The 25036-nt window shown below is 46.4% G+C and overlaps 1 protein-coding gene across 2 annotated transcripts in view; it reads right to left on the bottom strand.

Moving 5' to 3' along the window:
- The window catches only part of MALRD1 (MAM and LDL receptor class A domain containing 1), a 2469603-nt gene that overhangs the window by 1590556 nt on the left and 854011 nt on the right, over positions 1–25036 (bottom strand). For both annotated transcript variants that reach the window (XM_069211777.1, XM_069211778.1), the window contains exon 18: positions 12009–12119. In XM_069211777.1, coding sequence (XP_069067878.1) covers positions 12009–12119 — 111 coding nt within the window. The remainder of the gene's footprint in view (positions 1–12008; positions 12120–25036) is intronic.

The raw sequence follows: 25036 nt of genomic DNA, 5'->3' as shown, positions 1-25036 counted from the left end.
CAGAGTGAGAGCATTGTGATGGGACACCCGTTAACAATAATGGTCCCTCACTCAATTTAAGTCTTACTCACACGGTCCAAGACACAACATTTGACGAACGCCAGGTTGACCAGATAAGAGATGGTCATCCTGGGGTCCCCAAATGTATCAATCAAAAGGTGTACAGTGCATTACCCAGCAACTTTGCTTCCGAACAAAAATGCAAAATTGAAAACATGGGTGACGTTCAACATGACTGTCTAGAGGTAACTGAATTGTGTACCAAACCAAGACCCGATATTAGAGATACTTGCTTAGAAGAGAATGACCAAATTGTCTTTGTTGATGGCTCCTGCCTAATAGATAACATGGGTGTATTGAGAGCAGGATATGCTGTGTGCACTGGAAGCATCCTGGCTTCAAGAAGTATATTCTGCACAAGTGGCAGAGCTGTTAGCTCTGACTAGAGCGTGCCATGTTTCTGCACAGCTTAATGTCCCCATTTATACAGACAGTCAGTATGGATTTGGAATAGCCTAAGACTTTGGCCAATTGCGGTCACAGACAAGTTTCCTGACCTCTTCTGGTTAACCAGTGATAAATGGTGACAGAATTTATGCATGAACTGTTACAAGCTATTCAGTTGCCCCGATAGACCGCTGTAGTGAAATGCAGTGCACACCTGAAATCTCAAGATTTTGTTTCAATGGGAAATGGATATGTGGATCAAGTCGCAAGGTTTTGCGCATTGAACTCCCAATCGTTCAAAGGGAAATGGGAACTGTTACCTGATGACAATGAAGTGCACCCTAACTATGCTTTGCATGTTGTAGATACCATGGAAGAATTGAAAGCATCGCAGGGCAATGTACCTAAAGATGAGAAGAGGGAATAGGTTAAAATGAAATGTGTCCAGAGGGAAGATGATGCGTGTATTTCTGAACGACGGGTGGCCTTACCAAATAGTTTGTTAACTCAAATGGCTAGATATTATCATGGTCCAGCTCATGTGGGAAGGGATGCAATGGTAGGTATTTTCAAACAGTCCTGGTTCAATCCAAAGTTTAGACAGGTTGCTGAAGCAATTTGCCATAGATGAGTTGTTTGTCAGCAAATGAACTTAGGAAAAGGAACAGTGGTCAACATGGGCCACATTGGAAAAGCAGGAGGTCCATTTAGCAGGATGCAGATGAATTTCATTGAAATGCCAGCGTGCGGAGGATTGAGATATGTGTTGGTGATTGTGTGTATCCTTAGTACTTGGATTGAAGCTTACCCTACATGATGAAATGACAGCCTCACAGTAGCGAAGTTACTGATTAGGGAGCTGATTCCACATTTAGGTTTCCCGGTCTCTTTAGAATCAGATAAAGGATGTCACTTCAACAATGAAATAATAAAATTGCTATGTTCAACTTTAAACATCAAGCAGAAACTGCACTGTGGTTACCGCCCTGGAGCATCAGGACTTGAATGGTACATTGAAATCAAGAATGGCAAAAATGTGTGCGTCCACGGATCTGAAATGACCTGAAGCACTTCCATTAGTTCTGATGTCAATGAGAAATACACCCGAAAACATGACTGTCGCCGAACGATACCCAAATGGGCAGAGCAATGATGTTGCCGGCGGTCTCTGCAAATGCTCTTGTGAACATGACAGATGATCTGGTGTTTGACTACTGCAAAGGCCTGGCTGATGTGGTTTGCTCTTTCTCTCATCAGGTGGAAGCCACCACACTGCACACTGCAACTGTCTCAAGATCAAGGACACACCCTGAGAGCGGGTGACTGGGTTGTGATCAGAAAGCACGTGAGGACGTTGTGCTTAGATCCTTGCTGGAAAGGCCCTTACCAGATAGTGTTGATCACAACAACAGCTATAAAGTGCGCTGGACTTCCGAACTGGATCCGTGCCAGCCACATTCGGAAAGTACAGTGTCCATTGTACAATGATGAAGAGTTTGTTGAGAATACCAAAAATGTCCAGACACCCTCCAGGATTGGAGAGAGGAGAAATAGAACTAGTGACTGAACCTGAGCAGACCACAACCAACATAAACACTTCTGTGAGAGATGAAGTGGAAGAGATACAGGAAAGTGACAACAAACCAACTTCAACTGAGGTAACAGGACAGTCTGGTCAGAGGAGGGCTCTCCTAGAAGCAGACAGTATTGAAAGACAAGCAGAACAAATGACAGACCCCAGCAGGGAAAGAGTTGAGGCGGATTAAAGCCAAAATGATTTGACTCCTCCAGAACCGGTTGTGGGTTCATCAAAAGAAGATATTGCAGATCAAGGGGAATCTATAAGTCCAGCACTGAAAAAGAGCAGGGATGAAGGGGCCATTGAAAGGAGAGAAGTGGATTAAATCAGAACCAAAGGTGCCGAAAGCAATTACAGTGACAACAATCGAGGAGGAAGTTGATACCACAAGAAAGGAAGATTTGAGTGCTGGAGAATTAAGTGGAGATTGAAGGTTGAAAAGAAAGAGTTACAAATTGAAGGTACGCAGGTCCTGAATGGGCATATGTATCTACTAGTGAGTGGCAGAAATAATTTTTGTCTTTTTGTTTTAAATGAGATATTCCAGGTCAATATTTTGGCACGTGAAGGAAATTGATGAACTGAACTGTTGTAAACCTGTAGACTGAAAAAAAAGAAAAAGGAACTGTTGAAAATTTACTGGAACAGACTTTCTGATAACCTGATTTGACAAGCTGCTAAACTGATTTTGACAAAACTATCAATTTTTGACAAAGGTCCTGGCAGAAAGACTGAAAGCGGTATATAATCATTGCTAAGTTGAAGATTTTTGTGTTTTGATTTTTGCTGCATAGCCTTAAATTTTTCCTTGCTTCTACTTTCTGATTCTTTAAAGATCATGAGTAACCATGACCAGCATGGTAAAGGAAATAGGTGTTGTAAATATATAGATATTGGTTTGGGCGATTGTGTGCATGATTTTGTGTTTGGTACTATTTGTAGGTGTTACTGCTCTTGATGAAAATGAGGCCAACCATACCTCAAATGTAGAGACAACTACTACACTTTTAGAAATAGACAGGTTTAGGTTAGATGAGAAATATCTACATGTAGATGAAACACAAGGAGAACTTTCTTCTAATATTTTCTATTGCTTATTGCATGAGTATGTTGACACAATGGATGTGAGAGAGTGTTATGTTTGTACACATATTCCTGCCTCAGTCGAGGAAGGAGTGACCTATCATAGTTTGCCTCTTACTTATGGCGTAAGTTGCAGCCTATTACTAACAAGATTTTATAACCAGGAGTATATCCAATATTTCTATTCCAATTATAATGTTGTGTTTTCATTTGTTCCCATAATTAGGTGCCTGGGTAGAATAGCTAAAGACAATTTTGAACCTACATTAACATTTGGAATGGCTTATCTGCATAGAAATAACCTGACATGCTTGCTTACACCTGTAGAAAGGAGCTTTTTAGATCATACTGAGGACAGGAGAAGGGCATTAAAAGGCAAAATAGACAAAGGGATAGTGATAAGAAAATCAGGAAATGATCATGCATTTAGTGACATAAATACACAAGGACAATTATCTTTAGATGCACAGCTTGTAGGAAAGCTTTGTGTATATGGCCTTAAATCTAGGGTTGATTCAGTGTTTGTGTGGAGGAGTGAATGCAGACATGTGTTTCTGTTTCAGAATAAATGGACATTCATATGAAATGGACAGGATCCAGCGATTCCAGGAGTTTTTTGCATACTTGGACCAAATGCGTATTACCATCTTCCTAGAGGATGGTATGGCACAATTTATTTGGGGATAGTTTTCCCAAAGATGTACCAACTTGAAGACTTGAACAAAATACTGAAAATGACTGAATTACACCACAAGAGACAAAAGTGAGCATCCTTTTCTGGTATAGTTGGAGATATATTTGGAGCAATGATTCCCTCATTGGGAGTTCCCTTGAATTCTATAAAGATTCTAAAGTTGTCTACTATTGTGGATAACATGCTGACAGAGTATTCAGGAGCTATTATCCTAATGACTACAGAGATGGCTGTGGTAAAAGCTATGACTCTTCAGAACCGCCTTGCGTTAGACATCCTTTCAGCAAAGGAGGGCGAAGTTTGTAAATTGCTGAGTCTGCAACATTGTTGCTTATATATACCTGATATTAGTAAAGAAATTGAAGGCATTATTAACAATCTAACCAAAGATAAACCTGACTTAAAAGAACTAGCTGAGCCAAGTTTATCGAAAAATGTTGGCAAAGGAATTGCTTCTGTGGGTAACTGGTTTGGCAACCTGGGAAAAGGGATATCAATGAAGACAATACAAGTGATTCTGATTATTGTGACTTGCCTAATTTGAGTATGAGGAATACGTAAATTATGTCATGTGATTATAATGAAAAGATTGAAAAAAGGATCAGAGGAGGGAAGAAATTAAAATGGAAAAATTGTTTAGGGAACATTCGAAAAGGGAAATAAGAAATAAAAATATGAAGAATACTACATTTTGAAAGGAGACATTTTCTTGGGGAAATGTAAGAGTGATGACATTTAGTCATCAGAGGAGGGATTGTGAGCTCTGAAATTGTTACTAATAAATATTTCATATATTCTGTATTTTGAATCAGGATAGAAAATTAATTTACATAGAAAATAATGAACAACTTGAAAATGTGTCCACTATAATTAATTGCCTCCACCTACTATGTAATGTTTTACTAAAAGTGTATTGATGTTTATTCAGAACATATATGAATGTGAAATGTTCAGTAGGACGTTATACTTACAATTAAATGTTATGTATTTGCTTAAATTAACTGTAGACCTCACCTTACCAAGGTATAGGCCTTAGTATTGCACAGCCTCATATTGAAAAAATGCCATGTCAGAATAGAGTATGAGCTCATATTTAGTGAATAATAAAGACATATTGTCCTAACTGAAGGTAGTTTGAATCGTAGCAGTAGCAAAATGTTTTCTCGTACAGAAATGTGTGTAGAAACCTGAATGTTCTAAATGTGTGTAGAAACCTGAATGTTCTAAACTGCTACAAATGTTAACTTGAAGTGTGAGAAAGCGATGTTCCCAGGAGCTAAAAATGGATGTACTCACAGAAGGTCAGACGCACATAAAAAAAAATCTCGACAAGTCGAACGATGTGCGCATGAAAAGATGTGCCAATCATTACGGTGTGAAAGACTTTTTAGTTATATCTTAGATTTGAAAATTAATTTTATTGGACTAATGGTTATTGCACAGTTTTCTGACCAATTTCAACGTGGAAAGTTTCTGGACAACTTTAACTTAACCAGATTGAAAATCAAGGATGATTTCATACCACTTCACCCATTCACTTCAGACCACTTGGGACCACTTCCAATTCTTCATTCCTTTCCACTCATTCGTATTTTCATTCATGGTGAAGGAGCTATCGAGTTCCCAGAGATTTTTATTGCTTAACCTTGATTTGGACATTGGTCCTTAGTCCTTGCTTATGATGGTTTGGATTGCTTACAGTCCCCCTACCAAACTATTCCCTTTCCTAGCCCAATTGCTGATGCTGACCGAACTGATGTCCGCCTGATGAAGATTATCACTGCTTGCTGATCCATAAGGGAAGGTATACTAAATGCTAATGTTTTTCTTGATGATTTGTCTCTTGTTTCTAGGTACCAACTACTGCTTTCTGATAGAACCATAGTTAGATGTTTTTCAAATTAATGTTGACTAAATCTTTTTGCATGAAGCCCAAACATGCTACTGCTAATATAAGGATAGTGAGTACTCCTCCACTCAACTAAATTACTATTTGATGTTACGCAATTGCTGAATTAAAATGTGTTATTTCCATTGCACAATTGCTCTTATTTTTGTTTTGTACTTTGGCTTTAGAGGGATTAGTTATTAATGCTTTAATCAAGTTGATATTCTTTAGAAGATTCTTTCAACCAGTGTTGTTTTTATACTTATATCTTGTGGTTTTGAGACTAATTTACGGGATACTAGCATTGTTAATCTAGAGAAAGGAACATTCTAACTTACACTAAAGGTGTGGTTATTCATGACCAAATGGGTCATGGTGTGTGAAATTTACTAACTCCAAAGAAGTTATTGTTGGATTTGATGATGTTTATGTCATGTATGGACTTAGGTTGTGAACATAATAAACAAGTCAAAAGGTCCATCAAGCCTCTAACTCATCCCCTTATCAACTAAGATTAAAAGCCAAAGAAGGTCAGACGCGCTCAGACAAGTGCCATCGATTTTGTCACGAGTGGAAAACATTAGATCAGGGCAATCGCCACTATTATGCTATGGATGACCCGTATTAACACATGTGTCACCTCAATTGGGCCAAGGATGCCACGAAAGGTAATTATAACAGAACCATTATCACTGTCACCACTGCATCATTATGTCAGAGATGGGAAACATTATGCCATAGATGACAATCATCATGACACTCGTATGTCTGGGACTCCATTGCTAACACCACGGGGTACCACCCAAGATCTTGCCAAGTAGTGACATCACATATCTCACGCAGACACACATGCATGTGTAAACCTTCCACCCTAATTTTGCCTCAGCAAACCTGTCACCTCTGCTGACATGTGCTTAAACTCACAAAAGATGATAGAAGGAATGTCTGCAAATAGTCTAACCACTGGCATCCACTTGGGGTAGCACCCCAACCCATTGATGGGTTGGAATGCTGCCACAGGTGATTACCAGTGGTTGGACTATTTGCAAGCATTTCTTCTCACTCTTGTTCAGCTGCCCACTTTTACTCTTATGCTGCAGCACCTGCCCTCTAGTTGGGTTGCTTTGTCAGTATTGTTTTGCCTCGTCTTCATGCTTACACGCACACTTTGTCTGACAATTCTGGGCCTGTAACCTAGCGAAGCAGTATTCAACACTGTAGCATGCTAAATTATTGTTGCTACATATTATTTACTCCATAACATACACAAATCCACAAGATACAACCACCTGCGAAAGGCAGATTATTTCTCAAATAAATAACTCAACATTGATAATTATTTAAATTTTTTTGCTTGCACAGGCAATCAAATTGAGTGAAAACCTGACTTATGATTAATAACAATGATTACTAACAAAGGATGCAACATCAGCATCTTCGTGTAGCCCTTTTGAGCATCATGATGTTTTTAACGTACTCAGGAATGTTGACCAAGATATTAGTTCGAGTCAGTTAATATGTATAATCTACTTTCCACCAGATTCATTTTATTTTTACCCAAAACGAATTATTTCTGATAAAAAGAAATTCTAAAAGCAAATCTGTTCCACGCTAATAGGATGCAGGTATGAGATTTCCAAATCTCATAAAGAGCTATAATAGAAGAAGCTATGACTTCATAGAGCACGCTGAAATCTAATGACTTTTTCAGTAACATTCTTACAAATTGAAAGGAAATAAAGATATGTTGCTATAGTTTGTTAACTATCTTATTGACAATCCTTATACCATCAGACTAAACATTAATATGAGTCAAAGAGAGATTCTACTTCTAGACTTCTAGAAAAAGTTACAATTTTGAAACTGAATACGGTAATACTATTAAATTGATACATCAGAAGGAACAATTTGCAAATTCACTTTTGAATGCCACATTGCATCACCCTTCCTCTTTCAAGAAAAGCATCCCATCTGATCGATATTTACTTACATGAAAAAATCACAGCACCTAAAATACAAATCTTCTTAAAAATACTAGAATGTGCTAGACGTTATGCCCGGGCCTCTAACAGAAAAAAAGTTACCAAGAGTTATACAATGGAAAAAGATTATTTACTTTTTGGAGAACCAGTGTAATCTGCTTTACATAAGCTTGAGAAATATTTTAAATCTTAATTCTGACAACTGGCATATTCATGTACATAAACATTGTTGGCACATATTTATACAAACTCAGATTTTAATTTACCAAAAACTATTAGCAGGTTTTATAACTAATAAATGTGCTTGCACAGAGTAATTTTTTTTCAGCTAATGAGACCACTAGGACCTAGTCAATTCCATTCCCTAAGGGACTATGGGCCTGATTCTAACTTTGGAGGACGGTGTTAAACCGTCCCAAAAGTGGCGGATATACCACCGACCGTATTACGAGTCCATTATATCCTATGGAACTCGTAATACGGTAGGTGGTATATCCGCCACTTTTGGGACGGTTTAACACCGTCCTCCAAAGTTAGAATCAGGCCCTATGTTTGCCTGTGCTGTGTTAACTGTAAAATGTTTAGAATAATTCTACACAGAAATTTGATAAGGCTGAAATGAATAGATGGCAGATGTAATTTAATGGGATAATTTATAACGTGTCTGTGAACTTGTCTTGGAGTGTACCTATAAGAAATTATGGCCCTCATTCTGACCTTGGCGGGCGGCGGAGGCCGCCCGCCAAAGTCCCGCCGTCAGGTTACCGTTCCGCGGTCGAAAGACCGCGGCGGTAATTCTGACTTTCCCGCTGGGCTGGCGGGCGGTCGCCTTCAGACCGCCAGCCAGCCCAGCGGGAAAGAGGCTTCCACGATGAAGCCGGCTCGGAATCGAGCCGGCGGAGTGGAAGCTGTGCGACGGGTGCAGTTGCACCCGTCGCGTATTTCACTGTCTGCGCAGCAGACAGTGAAATACATGTAGGGGCCCTCTTACGGGGGCCCCTGCAATGCCCATGCCAGTGGCATGGGCACTGCAGGGGCCCCCAGGGGCCCCGCGACCCCCCCTACCGCCATCCGGATCTCGGCGGTCCGACCGCCGGGATCTGGATGGCGGTAGGGGGGGTCGGAATCCCCGCGGCGGTGCAGCAAGCTGCGCCGCCGCGGAGGATTCAATGGGGCCGCGGTACACTGGCGGGACCCCGCCAGTGGTGCCGGTCCGACCGCGGCTTTACCGCCGCGGTCGGAATCCCCATTGGAGCACCGCCGGCCTGTCGGCGGTGCTCCCGCGGTCCTCCGCCCTGGCGGTCAAAGACCGCCAGGGTCAGAATGACCACCTATACGTTGGGAATAAATTATGATAGATGACAATAAGGAAATTGACCTATCAGATATTAGAACATTGAAATGTTGGGAGCTTCATGTGAAACAATGGAGTGCTTCGGGCTTCTAATGTCCGGTAGAAGCCTGGAGTACCAACATTCTAATGCTTTGGTTCACACCTGAATATAATACAGCCTTGTAGCCCGTTGCAGCTGGCCCTATACCAGAATTAATGTCCTGCTACCTTGTTAAAGGCCCTCGTCTTCAGCTCGGGCCTTTAATGCTTGAGAGGGCCTTTAATTGCCAGTATAACCCACCACAGCAAGCTATAAGGCTATATTGCAGGTCAAGAAACAATTAATAAAGATAACAAACTTTATGTATTTTTGGAGTAACTCAAATTGAAATTGCGCATAGAACGATATGTTGTGTAGAATTGTTCTTTAGAAGAAGACAAGTAAAAAAAAAACTAGTATATTGTGCCCGAAGACTAATTTGTCCCTTGTCAAGCCAGTATGTGGTGGTAGTGTTTAAATAAATGGCCTAGGATATAAAAACTGATGATTCAGGATAATTTGAAAAATACACTAAAGTTCGCAAAATGTATTTATTGTATTTTGCATAGTGTTATAATATTGGATATGATTTCTAGGCAGTACTTGAATTGAGCTGGAGGATGCAATTGGGGACGATTAACACTCACTTTTGCAGACTGGCACTTATTTTTCTGCACCAGATATTTGGCAAGTGCAAGAAAGGAAAAAACACACAGGTCCAAAATATGAGGAAAGAGAAAGAGGGCAAAAGCTTCACAAAGGTAGAAAGCAGGAACCTTCAAAAAGGAGATAAAGGGATTAGAATATTGGAATGTTGGGAGCCCTATTAAAAATAATGGAGTGCTCTGGGATTCTAATGGTTATTTGAAGCCCAGAGCACCTCCATTCCAACATTGGTTACAGCTGTTGCTGTGAACAAATGACTCATGGAGCACGAGGGATTTTAATCCCCTCAGGCTCCGTGGGGTCTTTGTTTATTGATCAGAACATTCTGCCCTTTAGTGGCATAATGTTTTACTAGCCTTATAGCCCTCCCTAGCTGGGCTATACTGGCATTAAAGTCCTGCTCCGTTGTTAAAGGCCCGAGCCGAACAGGTCTTTAATGGCCGTATTGCCCATTGCAGTGGGCTATAAGGACAGAATGGCCTGGCTGGTATTGGATTAGAGACTACCAGCATTGGCATTTGTCATCTGAAATATGATTGCACCAGTCTTCAGCTTCTGAGCAGAGCTTCGGTCACCCCTACGTTTTCTTTCACAAATTAAGCACTTGGTAAAAGGGTACCTATCAAACACATGGCAGTCCTTCCAAAAATGTTTTGCCAATGCATCTAATTCAAAGCAAACTTTTTTTTTTTAATTACAAAATTAAAGACTTGAAGAAATTAATATCCTGAAAGATCACTCAATCAATCAGTATTTGTATAGTGCAGCTTGTCACCTGAGTGGGTCTCCAGGTGCCTGCTGCCAGTGTTTATTCGAAGAGCCATGTTTTAAATTCCTTGCTGAAGTAGGTCAGTGTTGGTGTGGTGTGAAGTTGGAGGTTGTTCCAGACCTTGGCAGCAAGATAGGAGACAAAGGGCCAGATGTATCAAATATTTTTGCGATCGCAAAAGTGTGTTTTGGTATGTAACAAGTCCAATTTGCGACCACATACTGATTCGGAATTAGGAAGGGCGTGTCAAGGGCGTCCCTTCCTAATACCGAATCGCAGAGGTATGTATGATTGTTTTGTGACCATGAATGCAGTCGCAATAAAATCACAGTTGCCACCTACTTCAAGTAGGTGGTAACCCATTCACAAAGGGGACCCCTTTTTTCTACTCTTAAAAAATTAAAAGAAAACTTTTCATTTTTCATTTTTAAATGCATCCCGTTTTGCTTTTAGGAAAATGGGCTGCATTTAAAAAAAAATAAAGATTGCTTTATTGAAAAGCAATCACAGACATGGTGGTCTACTGAGCCCAGCAGGCCACCATCTCTGTGATTGTAGTCATTCGCAATGTCTCTCAAATTGTGACCTACCTCATAAATATTAATGAGGTAGGTCCATTTGCGAACCCTTGGGAATCGCAGTATGAAACTCCAGGAGTTTCATACATTCCAATAGCGATTCGCAAAAAATTGCAATTAGGTAATCGCTATTGGATAAAATGATACATCTGGCCCAAAGTGTCTTCCAGTGCGGCACCGGCGTATGCAAGGTATTTCTGCAAGGGCCAGGTATGTGGTCTTTGGAGGTGCAGGCGGTGGTTCAGGGAGGTAGGTCGTAATGTGTGGAGGGCTTTGTAGGCATGGGTTAGTGGAAAAGACATCTCACGTGGATAGGGAGCCAGTGGAAGTTCTTCAGGTTCTGGGTAATGATTAAAGGCAGTCAACATTCCAGAGGGCAAAATATATTTAAAAAGACGTAATCAAGCATTTTAGTAACTGATATTTAAGTGTATGAATTGTGTCTATCCCCAAAGATGTTTGTGAAATCGGTTATTATCACATTATATAATCCTAAATGATACACAATTTTATGAAAGGCTTCTTTGATAGCAAAATTGAGGTAACCATAACTAGAAATACTACCATAACACGCACATGTAAGCATGGTACATACATATTAAATATGCTGCTACATTTCAACCTATGTTACTGTACTGTAAGAACATGTATTTTTGTAATGAAATCATTTGCAAAACATTTTATAGGATGATAGTCATCCAGCTCCATGCACTATTCACTGAAAACATGCACCAACAAGAGAGTGGCTATTTCGTAATTTCTTTTTTTCTAAGTGGGAAATACTGAAAAGACCTGTGTGTGAAGGGAAGCATAGCTATGGTTCATGAATTAATATTTGAATAAAGATAATACTTAATCAGTCCTTTAACATTAGGAAACGATCAGTGTTTTAAAGTTGTACTTTACATAGGAAAATAGCTTGAGCTGAAAATGCATTGAATCAACGAACCTGGAAGTTAGACCTTATTCCTAAAAATACTTCAGCTCGCTTCCACGCTGCTCCTTGCTTTCCAATTTGTGACCAGAGCTCGGATGTTGCGTTTGAAGTTTTTAAAAGTACCTACAAAAAATAAATTTGATTTTCAGAAGGCTTCATTGAAACTTTACGGCTCAAGTGTTTACATGTCCTCTGTCTGTCCAGTGTCGGACTGCGATAGAAAATAGACTGAGCACCTAAAGAAAAGCGCGAACCTGAAACAATGTGTCCCAAATTTGGAAATAAGGACAGTCTTAAACTTAAAGACAATCTGGATATGCTTTGCAAAGATATGGGCGACTGCAAGCAGTTGTGGTTACTGCAGGCAATATTTGTGATAATACCTGAGAAAAATGCCCACCAGTCTATAAAAGAGGCCCACAAAGAGCAAAAAAGAGCCCACACATTGACCTGTCAGATCAGGACTTCGGGCACTAAGTGATTCCCCTATAGGCTATAGGCCAGTCCAACTATGTTTGTTCACCCTGCGCTAGTACCACATGGTGTAAAAATCAGATGAACAGCACGACTGATGACCCGAAAATGGAAAGTCATCAAAGCCGCCCAAATTATCAGCCAAGCTTGAGCAGGCATGCTCAAAGAAAAATCAGTCAACATAATATAAGGATCTTCCTAACATTATCTTCAAAAACAATAACCAAAATACGGAGCAATAAAAACGTTTTATCACAATGCAGTTTCCAAGGCTGTACTCCCAGACATGCTAAAAAATACTGCATGAGCAGCTGACACCACATCAGGAAGCAATGGTTGCCTCTTGCTCTTTCCGTGTTGTGCTGTCTGCAGCTCATGCACTAAGTCAGAGAGCTTTCGAGTTACATGAAAGTACTGTAGACAGTCCATGTCAAAGGTTCACAGCTTTGCTCGGTCGTCTGTCTTTCTATGGCTTTATTTAGAAAACGGGAGATCAAAACTAGCTAAAGATCAGTCTTGACCTGCATAGGGTTTTAGGACAGTGCAAAGTGAGTTGTGTGCCTCATCGATGAAGGGCACATTTAATTTGCAAAATCTGGTGCCAGCATGAGGGACGATTCCTAAAGTATGCCTACTAGGCAATATGAAGTTTGAAAATCCTCATATGTCCAGCTAGCAATAAAGCAGACGAGATGCTCATCTGTTTAATAAAGTCAGATAGAAACCAATCGACTGGGAAAGAGGAGGATATTGACTGCATTAAAAAAAAAAAACCGCACACAATCATTAGTTACATGGAGTTGCAGGTAGATCGAGTCCGGCATGAAAATGTACACTTGCAAAAAAATGTATTTGTGCACCTGATGACGTATCATGTCTGTCAGAGTGCTGACCTAATGAGTACCTTGCTTAAGAGATGATGCTGACATTTTCCCAGTTGCCCTAACTTTATCCTAAACACATTAACGGCTGGGTATCTGTGACTCAATAAATGTTCCCTATTCCCCAAATTAACCACTTTGCATCTCGAGGTAAATCAAATCAAATCAAATCATTAACATTTATAAAGCGCGCTACTCACCCGTGCGGGTCTCAAGGCGCTAGGGGGGAAAGGGGGGGTTATCGCTGCTCGAACAGCCAAGTCTTTAGGAGTCTCCGGAAAGCGGAGTGGTCCTGGGTGGTCCTGAGGCTGGTGGGGAGGGAGTTCCAGGTCTTGGCCGCCAGGAAGGAGAAAGATCTCCCACCCGCCGTGGAGCGGCGGGTGCGAGGGACGGCAGCAAGTGCGAGGCCAGCGGAGCGGAGGGGGCGGGTGGGGACGTAGAAGCTGAGGCGTCTGTTGAGGTATTCCGGTCCCTTGTTGTGGAGGGCTTTGTGTGCGTGGGTGAGAAGACGGAAGGTGATCCTTTTGCTGACTGGGAGCCAATGCAGGTGTCTCAGGTGTGCGGAGATGTGGCTGTTGCGGGGTACGTCGAGGATGAGGCGGGCCGAGGCGTTTTGGATGCGTTGCAGGCGGTTCTGGAGTTTGGCTGTGGTCCCGGCGTAGAGGGTGTTGCCGTAGTCCAGGCGGCTCGTGACGAGGGCGTGGGTCACGGTTTTTCTGGTGTCGGCGGGGATCCAGCGGAAGATCTTACGGAGCATGCGGAGAGTGAGGAAGCAGGCGGAGGACACGGCGTTGACTTGCTTGGTCATGGTGAGAAGAGGGTCCAAGATGAAGCCGAGGTTGCGGGCGTGGTCTGCGGGGGTCGGTGCGGTGCCGAGGGCCGTGGGCCACCAGGAGTCGTCCCAGGCGGACGGGGTGTTGCCGAGGATGAGGACTTCCGTTTTTTCAGAGTTCAGCTTTAGGCGGCTGAGCCTCATCCAATCTGCGACGTCCTTCATACCCTCTTGTAGGTTGGTCTTGGCGCTGGCGGGGTCCTTGGTGAGGGAGAGTACAAGTTGGGTGTCGTCGGCGTAGGAGGTGATGATGATGTCGTGCTTGCGTACGATGTCGGCGAGGGGGCTCATGTAGACATTGAAGAGTGTCGGGCTGAGCGATGAGCCTTGAGGTACGCCGCAGATGATCTTGGTGGGTTCTGAGCGAAACGGAGGGAGGTAAACTCTTTGGGAGCGGTGCCGGCTTCATCGTTGCTGGGTCTTTCCCGCTGGGCCGGCGGGCGGCCTTTTGGCGGTCGCCCGCCGGCCCAGCGGGAAAGTCAGAATGACCGCCACAGTCCTTTGTAACGCATGTAGCCGGGATGATAATGAGTAGGAAGAAATCAAGCTTTTACACTTTGGAATTGTTTAAAACGAGGTGCTGACGGTCACCCTCTGTGCTAAGTTGTGTCAGCTGATGCGCTGGTACAAGTTTAATCATGTGCTAAACCAGATCACTGCCAGATAATTGTGTGAGTGAGCGTGGTAATGAATTGCAGGCGGTGGTTCTACAGGAACGTAATTATCTATTCCAAGCAAATAAACACTTGACACCTAAGAAAATAAACCTTTTAAATTCGCGAAAGCGAAATAGTGTAGAGTGGAGTACAGTGGAGTGGCATGGAATAGAATAGCACAGAGTTGAATAGCGTAGAGTGGAAAAGTGTAGAGTGCAATAGCATAAAGTGGAGTGACGCATAGTGGAGTGGTCTATACTAGAGTAGTGTACGGTGGAATGGGGAAGAGTGAAATAACATAGTGATGTGGCATAGAATGGCGTGTCATCGAAAGGACCAGTGTAAAATGGAGTGGAGTTGAGTTGAGTGGAGTTGAGTGGTGTACACTGAAGTGGCGCAGAGTGGAGTAGCACATAGTGAAGTGGCATACAGTGGAATAGCTTAGAGTGGAGTGGTGTACAGTAAAGTGGCTTAGACTGGACTAGGATACAGTAGAGTAGCCTACAGGTCAGAGGCGTACAGTGAAGTCATATAGACTAGAGTGGAATACACTCGAATGGGATAGAGTGTAATAGCATACAGTGGAGTGGTGTCCAATAGAATAGCACAGAATGGATTGGGGTGAAGTGGAGTGGCGTAAAGTGGACAGTGGAAGGGCACAGATTGGAATGGCATGGAGTGAAATAGCATATATAAGAGTAACTTATAGAGGAGTGGTGTTAGAAATGGGGTCTTTGGTTGGCAGTCAGGTTACCCCCTGTCCAAGCAAGGACCCTCACTATAGTCAGGGTAACAGAGAATCACCCTCAGCTAACCCCTGCTCACTCTCTTGGTAGCTTGGCACGAGCAGGCAGGCTTAACGTCAGGGTGGTAGGTGTAAAGTATTTGTACCAACACACACAGTAACTCAATGAAAACACTACAAAATGACACAACACAGGTTTAGAAAAATAGAGAATATTTATCTAAACAAAACAAGACCAAAACGACAAAAATCCACAATACACAAGGCAAGTTATCAATTAAAAAAACAAAAAGAGTCTACATGTAATTTTTAACACAACACTAACGCTGTTAGCGTGGAACTGTACCTGGGCGTGTCAAAAATAACCCTGCACAGGCGAGTGTGCGTCAAAAGGGGCTTGCAATGTGTCGATATCACTCACAAGTGAGACCTTGCATCATTTCTCCTTCAGTCGGGTCGGCGTGCGTCGTTTCTTCTCTCCGCAGGAGACCGATGCATCGATCGTCGTTTTTACACGCCCAGCGATGCTTACATCGGAAATCCAGCCGCACGATGATCCGAAAACCATGCAGTGCTGGTTTGCGATCTCACCAGCCTCCATCAGCGATGCTGCGCATCGTTTATCCAGCCATGTGCATCGATATTTCAGTCGTGCTGCAGGCAAGTGTGGATTTTCAGTCGCAAAGCCTTGGAATGTTGATTTTTCAGCCGCGGTTCGGAGTTGCGTTGGTCTTTTCTCAGTCTTGGCCTGCCAGCTTCTCCTTTCAGGGTCCCAGGAACTGGGTGGGCACCACTTGGCAGAGTAGGAGTCTCAGCAGAGGCTCCAGGTGCTGGCAGAGAGAAGTCTTTGCTGTCCCTGAGACTTCAAACAACAGAAGGCAAGCTCTAAATCAAGCCCTTTCAAGACTTTGGGGGTCATTCTGACCCTGGCGGTCATTGACCGCCAGGGCCAATGACCACGGAAGCACCGCCAACAGGCTGGCGGTGCTTCCTGGCCAATTCTGACCGCGGCGGTAAAGCCGCGGTCAGAAAAGGGAAACCGGCGGTTTCCCGCCGGTTTTCCCCTGGCCAAAGGAATCCTCCATGGCGGTGCTGCAAGCAGCGCCGCCATGGGGATTCCGACCCCCTTCCCGCCAGCCTGTTCCTGGCGGTTTACACCGCCAGGAAGAGGCTGGCGGGACCGGGTGTTGTGGGGCCCCTGGGGGCCCCTGCACTGCACATGCCACTGGCATGGGCAGTGCAGGGGCCCCCTAACAGGGCCCCAGCAAGATTTTCAGTGTCTGCTTGGCCACTGCACCCGTCGCACCCCAGCAACTCCGCCGGCTCCATTCGGAGCCGGCTTCATCGTTGCTGGGTCTTTCCCGCTGGGCCGGCGGGCGGCCTTTTGGCGGTCGCCCGCCGGCCCAGCGGGAAAGTCAGAATGACCGCCACAGTCCTTTGACCGCGGTGCGGTCTTCTGGCGGTCTCCGCCCGGCGGGCGGTGCCCGCCACCCGCCGGGGTCGGAATGACCCCCTTTGTCCCTTAGCACAGGCAGAAGCAGCAACTGCAGGATACCTCCACAAAGCACAGTCACAGACAGGGCAGCTCTTCTTCCACAGCTCTTCAGCTCTTCTCCAGGCAGAGGTTCCTCTTGGTTTCCAGAAGTGTTCTAAAGTCTGTGGTTTTGAGTGCCCTTCTTATACCAATTTTGCCCTTTGAAGTAAGCTTTCTTCAAAGGGAAGTCTCTCTTGTTTGTGAAATTCTGCCTTCCACAGGCCAGGCCCCAGACACCCACCAGGGGGTTGGAGACTGCATTGTGTGAGGGCAGGCACAGCCCTTTCAGATGTGAGTGACCACTTCTCCCTCCTAGCACAGATGGCCCATGAGGAAATGCAGACTACACCCCAGCTCCCTTTGTGTAACTGTCTAGAGAGAGGTGCAAACAGCCCAACTGTCAAACTGACCCAGACAAGGAATCCACAAACAGGCAGAGTCACAGAAATGGTTTAAGCAAGAAAATGCCCACTTTCTAAAAGTGCCATTTTCAAACACACAATCTTAAAATCAACTTTACTAAAAGATGTATTTTTAAATTGTGAGCTCAGAGACCCCAAACTCCACATGTCCATCCGCTCCCAAATGGAATCTACACTTTAATCAGATTTAAAGGTAGCCCCCACATTAACCTATGAGAGGGACAGGCCTTGCAACAGTGAAAAACGAATTTAGCAATATTCCACTCTTAGGACATATAAAACACATTACTATGGCAGTCATTATGAACATGGCGGTAAAGACCACCGACCGTCGTGGCGGCGGTGAACAGAATCCGGGCGTCGGCGAATAGAAACCCGCCATATAATGAACAAAAAACCCAAGCCGCCAAAAATTCCCACCCCACCACTTTCCGCCAGGACCCTGTCGGTGGGAATCACAGCCCACCCCAACCTGCCACCGCCAAGCACACCCATATCCCGCCCTCCAAATAAAGATGCACAAATCACCTCGGTGGACAGTGGAGGCCGGACGACCATTGGTGGCTGCGACCGCCACGGGCGGCAAGTGGGCCCAAGAGCAACCACTTCACACATTGGCTAGGCTTAGCACCCACACACCTGACACACATCCAGAACACCATAAAACACCCCCAGACACACCCCACAATCCCTTGCAAGGAAACCAGGACCAGAAGACGGAGAGCACCAGATCCATAAAGAGAACGCTAGCAGACAGGACACGCATAGCGACCCACACATGAGCACCCAAACACCTTCCCCAGTCCCAACGCCATCCACCATCATCACCATGTCCCCCCAAAAAAAATCCACGCTTCACCGAAAGAGAGCTAAGGACTATGGTGGACGAGATCCTAAAAGTGGAGCCACAAATATTGGGCTCCGAGGTGCAGCCACACCCATCGCCTGGAAAATGGAGCTGTGGCAGACCATCGTCAACAGGGTGAATGCAGTGGGACACCATCCACGCACCAGGGACAACATCCGCAAGAGATGGAACGACCTGCGGGGGAAGGTCCAGGCCATGGCATCCAGGCACCACATCGCAGTGCAGAAGACTGGGGGAGGGCCGCAACCAACACCACCCTACTACACCAAATGGGAGGAGAAGGTACTCGCCATCCTGCACCCAGAGGGACTCACTGGAGTCACTGGAGGAAGAGACTCGGGTAAGTCGTCTACATTTACCCCATATACACCATACCTGTAATGCATGCACCACCCCAACCCACCCACACCCACCTAGACCCAAAACCCTCCCAGCCATTACCCACCACATCCACCACCCTGCATCACCCACAACTCACTACCAGGCCCACATCACTCCCGCTGTGCACAACCACCCACCCCTGCACGTTCCCACAAAGAATAAATACCCCCACCACAATGTAACGCCACCACTGCCACTAGATGCTATGTCCACCTCACAAAGGCACCTCTCAAGGCCACTGAGAGGCACACCAGCCACCACTAAATTGTACAGTACTGCCCACCTCAGACCCTCCTGCATATGTAACAAACACTTCTATGTCCCCCAACAGGCACCACCACCCATGCAACCCTAATGGAGGGGACAAGGAGTGCCACAGCATTCCTGGGAGACAGAGGGACATGACAGGACAATGGTGAAGGATCCCTGGACACTGATGAGCAGGCAGGCCCCTCACACAGCCCTGGATGCTCACCATGCAGCAGCCCCACCCAGGAAAACACTGCCACCCCTAACACCCAGTCAAGACCAGCAGGCCAGGGGAGGCGTGCCCACACCAGTGGACCCAGGGCGCAAACAGGTGGACCACAGCAACAGAGGCCACAGTCTCCCACCCCCAACATGCAGGAAGATGAGTGCCCCAGTACTAGTGGCACGTCCAGACCTGCGCATGGGACACAGGCACAGGTGGCCAGGGCAAGGTCAAATGCCCCAGTGGGTCAGGGGGTAGGGCACCGGATAGATGCAGCAGCCCAGGATGTTATTGAAGAGGTATTGGGGGCATACCAACATACCTAAGACAGGTTGGCACAGATTGTAACCACCCTGGAGCAAAGCCAGAGGATGCAGCTGGAACACCACCAACAGGCCATGGAGCAGTGGAAAGAACACAATGCCACAATGGCCACCATTGCTGGAGCACTGCTGCAGTTGGTCAACAAACCCTCAGCATATCTCACCTGTTAAACTGTCCCTGTCTTCAATGTTGAACAAAGTGGAGTATTGATGCAACAGGCAGGGATAAACGTTATTGTCAAATTGTGTATACTGCTGGTACAGTGTGTTTCTAAAATGTCAAGAAGGGAATGCTTCTGTTATCTGTCTGTACCATGCTGAAGAGGTCCATGACTCGCATATCATGACCAAATCCTCCTACTTGACATGGCACACTTACAGTATCAGTCACTAACCACATATACAGGTTGAAGACCCAGACAGTTATTGGAAGTAGAGTTGTATCAGTTGGTTTCTGGAATTTACATCTTCCCCTTCCTCATCCTCACCATCACTCTCCTCACCTCTCTGAGGTAACAGATCAGGACCTATAGCACCCTTCACCTCCAAAAGGGGGATTGAATGTCTCACTGCCACGTTGTGCAGCATGCAGCAAGCCACCACTATCCTACACACCTTATCAGGCCCATAGGCCAGGGAACCCCCAGAGATATGTAGGCACCGGAACCTAGCCTTCAGTAGACCTATAGTACGCTCTATCACCCTCCTAGTACGTCCATGGGCCTCATTGTATTTCCTCTCTGCATCAGTCCTGGGATTCCTCACTGGTGTCAGGAGCCAACGCAAGTTTGGATAGCCAGAATCACCTAGAGAAATGGTCAATACAGAGTTGTCATTGCAATGTCCTTAGTCTGACAGGCTGGTTTTCTGTAATGTGTCAGTTAGTGACAGGCACATTTACCTATGACCCACCCTCTGTCCTCTGGGAGTTATTCCATATCTTTTGTGGCACACTACTGTTCCTCAAAACAAATGATTCATGGACTGAACCAGGAAACATGGCATTCACACGGGATATGTACTGGTCTGCTGTACATACCAACTGGATGTTCATGGAGTGAAAGTTCTTCCTGTTCCTGTACACCTGTTCACTCACTCTTGGGGGAATGATGGGTATGTGGGTTCCATCAATGACACCAATAACATGGGGAATGTTTGTAAAGGTATAGAAGTCTGACTTGATGGCAGGGAGCTCAGCACTTTGGGGGAATCGCACATAGGATTGCAGATGTAGTACAAATGCATTTAGAAATCTTGTAAGTACCTGTCTGAACATTGGCTGTGAGAAACCAGCACCCATGCCCACTGTCACTTGAAATGAGCCTGTGAACAGGGACTGGAGTGCAGAGAGCACCTGCACCTCAGTTGGAATGGCATGCTGATTACAATTTCCGGGAGTCAGTGCAGGATCCAGTAACGCACATATGTCCAGAATAGTTGCACATGTGAGTCTATAAGTGATAATGATCTGACGCTCCACCATGGTCCCCATATCCACAAGTGGTCTGTACACAGAAGGTGCCCTTCCTCGCCACAAGGGTCTGTACCTGTGAGGGGTAAGAACAAGAAGTCATGTGCACACAAACACAGGCATATTTGCTAAACACATTCACTGCATTCTTCATAGTAATGTCTGTACAATAACTGCAACCTGACAGATCTACATTGTCATCGCTAAGAGGGAACGGATTAAATCATGTGTGATAATATACTCTACGGATAGAGACATATGTGATTCATATGGCTAGTAGGCCCAGCATTGTGACTAAATTGAATTTCTAGATGCGTAGGTAATGGCAAAATGTCTGCCCACTGTAGGTCTGCCCCTTCATTGTGGAAGTCACCTAAGATCGCTAGCGGTTGCCGTCACAGCGTTCGGTGGTGTTTACCGCTGTTCGCACCCTCATTGGATAACATGTATGCCAATGGGGAATCTTGGCGTATCATGATCACTGCTGGCGGTGACGGTGCATTCCTCCGCGTAACGTACGTGTGTTCGTCATTGTGTGGTCACTTGACTCCCTGATCTTGTGCGGAATAGTACTCCACTCCGTGTAATGCTGTGGCCTGCCTCTGGCTATGGATGTTCCACGTCGTGCAAGGGAAAGGGCCCCGGCCTTCACCCAGGAAGAACTGGAGAAACTGGTGGAAGGGGTCCTGCCCCTGTACGGCAGACTCTACGGCTGGCCAGAGGTACAGGTGAGTCCAGGTTTGGGGGGCACTGTGTGTGTAATGGATGGAGTGGATTGCTCAGATGTGCGTTCCTGTGAGCCAGGATGGGGCTTGGTGCATGGAATGATGCGTGCCACTGGCCTTCATGTCTGGGAGTACTGTCTGTCCTATGTCTAACAATCAGCCAGCTATTGCCATCGTGCAGGTGCCTGACCTCTGTGTTTCTTCTCTGTGACTCCCTACTAGGTCAGCGCCCACGAGAAGAGGGCACATTGGCATGCCATCGCCAAGGAGGTACTGACCGCGGGGTCTACAACCGGCAGAGCACCCACTGTCGGAAGAGGTGGGAGGCCTGCGGCGCTGGGCGCGGAAGATCAGTGAGGCCCAGCTGGGGAAGTCCTCCCAACATGGTAGAGGTGCCCATCGGCCACTAACCCCCTTAATGCGAATTCTGGCAGTGGCGTACCCAGACCTGGATGGGCGCTTGAAGGCTGCACAGCAGTCGCAAGGGGGTGAGTACTCACAGCCCATACTTCAGCCTGGAAGGATGAGTGTGTGTGCGATAGGGCTCCTGGGGCTTAGAGCAGGGTTTTGACTGGTGTCCAGCTACTGTCTGCTCCCCAAAGGGTGTAGGGGTGTCTCTGTCAGGTTTCACCTACCTCAGCTTCAATGCAATGACAGGATATGGGTGTAGGTCAGTATACTGCTCAGTAGTCAGGGCCATGGTCATGGGCCTAGTGCACGGTGCTGCCTGTTGGGTGTGTCTGCTGGGTAGGTGTATGTCTGGCTATTGTGTATCAACATTCAGCTACTTACAAGTGTCTCTCCTGTTTCGTCTCCCCATCCCTGTTCTCTTTTGTGTGTCTGGTACAGCATGAACATCAGGCGAGGGAGCTGAGGCACCTGCTAGTGTGGAGACAGCGGCCCACGGATCCTCAGAGGCAGAGACAACGGATGCCCAGGGGACCAGTGGGTGGGAGGGCGAGGGGTCTTCCACGGGGGAGGCTACTACCAACGGTGGTAGTGACTCTGAAACCTCCTCTGATGGGGTCCTCCGGTAGTGGTGGACACTAGTGGACAAATCACGACTGTGACAACTTCTGCCACCACCCATACCATCAGTGCCCTCCCTTCTGCTCCCCACCGAGGTGGCCGTGCCCGCCCAACAGGAAAGGTGGGCATCTCCTTCGCCCCAGGCACCTCCTCCCCTGCCCCAGTCAGCCCTGCTGCCCTCACAGAGGAGGCTATTGACCTCCTGAGAACCATCTCTGTAGGGCATACAACCATCGTCAATGCCATCCAGGGACTAGCATCAGAGGTGCAGCAGACTAATGCCTATCTGGATGGCATTCACAGTGCCGTGTCTGCCCTACAGAGATCTTTTCAGGCTCTGGCCTCCTCTTGGACGGCAGCCAGTTTCCCTGGCCATTCTGTCCCCCCTCCAACCTCCTCTACCCCTTCCAGCACCCCACTCCCTTCACCCGTCCAAGGCACACATTCAGACACGCAGCCATGCACTTCAACACACAAAAAACACACTTCCAAACACAAGCACCACACCTCCCACCACAAGCATTCACACAGCCAACAAACACCCGCACACACAACAACGTCCACTTCCCCCAGTGTGCCCGCCTCTTCCGCCTCCCTGTCTGTCCCCTCTACATGTACACCCTCATGCACTGCACCGTCACTCACTGTTACTGCTCCTCTTCCTGCACTCACCACAATAGAAGACAGCCATACATGCACCCCATACACCACACCTGCACTCACCACCTCCACTGTAGTAGCACACTCACCCGACTTGCAGAGTAGCTGTCTGTCTTCTCCCACTGTGTCCACCCCCCCACCTCCCAAAGCACTCAAACGCAGCAAGACACCCACCCATCAGACATCCACCACACCACAGAATACTGAGCAGTCACCGGCACCCACTACACGCACACCTACACCCCATCAACTCCCTCTGGCTCCACTTCCACGCCCTCATCCATGCCCACCCCAATTGCTCCCAATACACTTTTCCTCTACCATGTAGACCTGTTCGAACCCACTGGCCCACCCTGTCTTGTCCCGAAACGTGCCCACCTCCTGGCCCTTTACGCTCCTTCCACATCACAGCCCACCCCGGTCCAGCCTTCCCATTCCCGTGCCCCTTCTCCACTTAAGAAGAAGGCCCGCTCTGAGCCTAAGGCATCCAGCTCCGCCTGTGCCAAACAGCCCCCACCCCCTTCTAAGGAGAAGCCCAACCCCCTCCAACCTCCTCACGCATGTCAAAGTCCCACCCCCGTCATAAATCCCCACCCCCATTCTCCCTACCGCCATTCCATGAGGTGCCTGGATCCCCCTATGGTGCCCTGTTGAGTGGAGTACCCTGCCCTTGTGGGAGTCAGGTGTGGCTAGTTATGGCCAAGGAAGATGGACTTTTTATGGACTGGCCATTGGCCCTGTTTTCATCATTTTGCTCAGTGAGCTTCATAATAAAGTTTCTGTGTGGCCTGTGTTTGGGCTGCACGTAGTTCCACCCTGGTGTTTGTTTAAATAATTTATGGCTGTGGTGCTATTGTATGTCCTATGGCCAAGTTGCAGTGGCCTTCGGTCGGGTACGTACCTCTTGGTGTGAGGTATCTGACTATAGCTGCTGGGTAGGGTGGGGGGGGCTTTGCGGGGTGGGTGGAGTGGGCGGGTATATAAGTTTGCCCTTTCCTCCCTTGTTTTGTAGGTTGCAGTACTTACCGTTGTCGTCTTCGTCGGCGGTCTCGGTCGTATAGATATCTGGCAAGGAGCAAGCTGGCATGATCTGCAGCTCTCTGTCCATGGCTGCCACTGCACATTTGGTTGAGCTCCGGTGAGTGTTTCTTTCTATTTGTTTCATTTCCGCCTGACTTCGTGTGGGGGTGGTTCCCGCCCCAGAACTGGTGGTGGAATGGTGGTTCATAATTTGATGGGCGGGTTGGGCCTTTCCGATGGCCTGTGGGCGGCCTCTGCCGTCGTCAGCGGGAATCCTTTCCTGGCGGTGGGTGGTGCACGGAATGTGTGAGTTTCATTTGGTTCATTATTTGGCGTTCTGGACCGCTCCTCTTTTGGCGGTTTCTGCCACCACCGGCGGCGGTGCGGAACGGACCACCATGTTCATAATGAGGGCCTATATGTCCCACCTTAACCATACACTGCACCCTGCCCTTGGGGCTACCTACGGCCTAGCATAGGGGTGCCTTACATGTAAGAAAAGGGAAGGTTTAGGCCTGGCATGTGGGTTCACTTGCCAAGTCGAATT

This window comes from Pleurodeles waltl, chromosome 10 (assembly GCF_031143425.1).
Source record: "Pleurodeles waltl isolate 20211129_DDA chromosome 10, aPleWal1.hap1.20221129, whole genome shotgun sequence".
NCBI classification, from domain to species: Eukaryota; Metazoa; Chordata; class Amphibia; order Caudata; family Salamandridae; genus Pleurodeles; species Pleurodeles waltl.
This window is presented reverse-complemented; position numbering and strand designations above follow the sequence as displayed.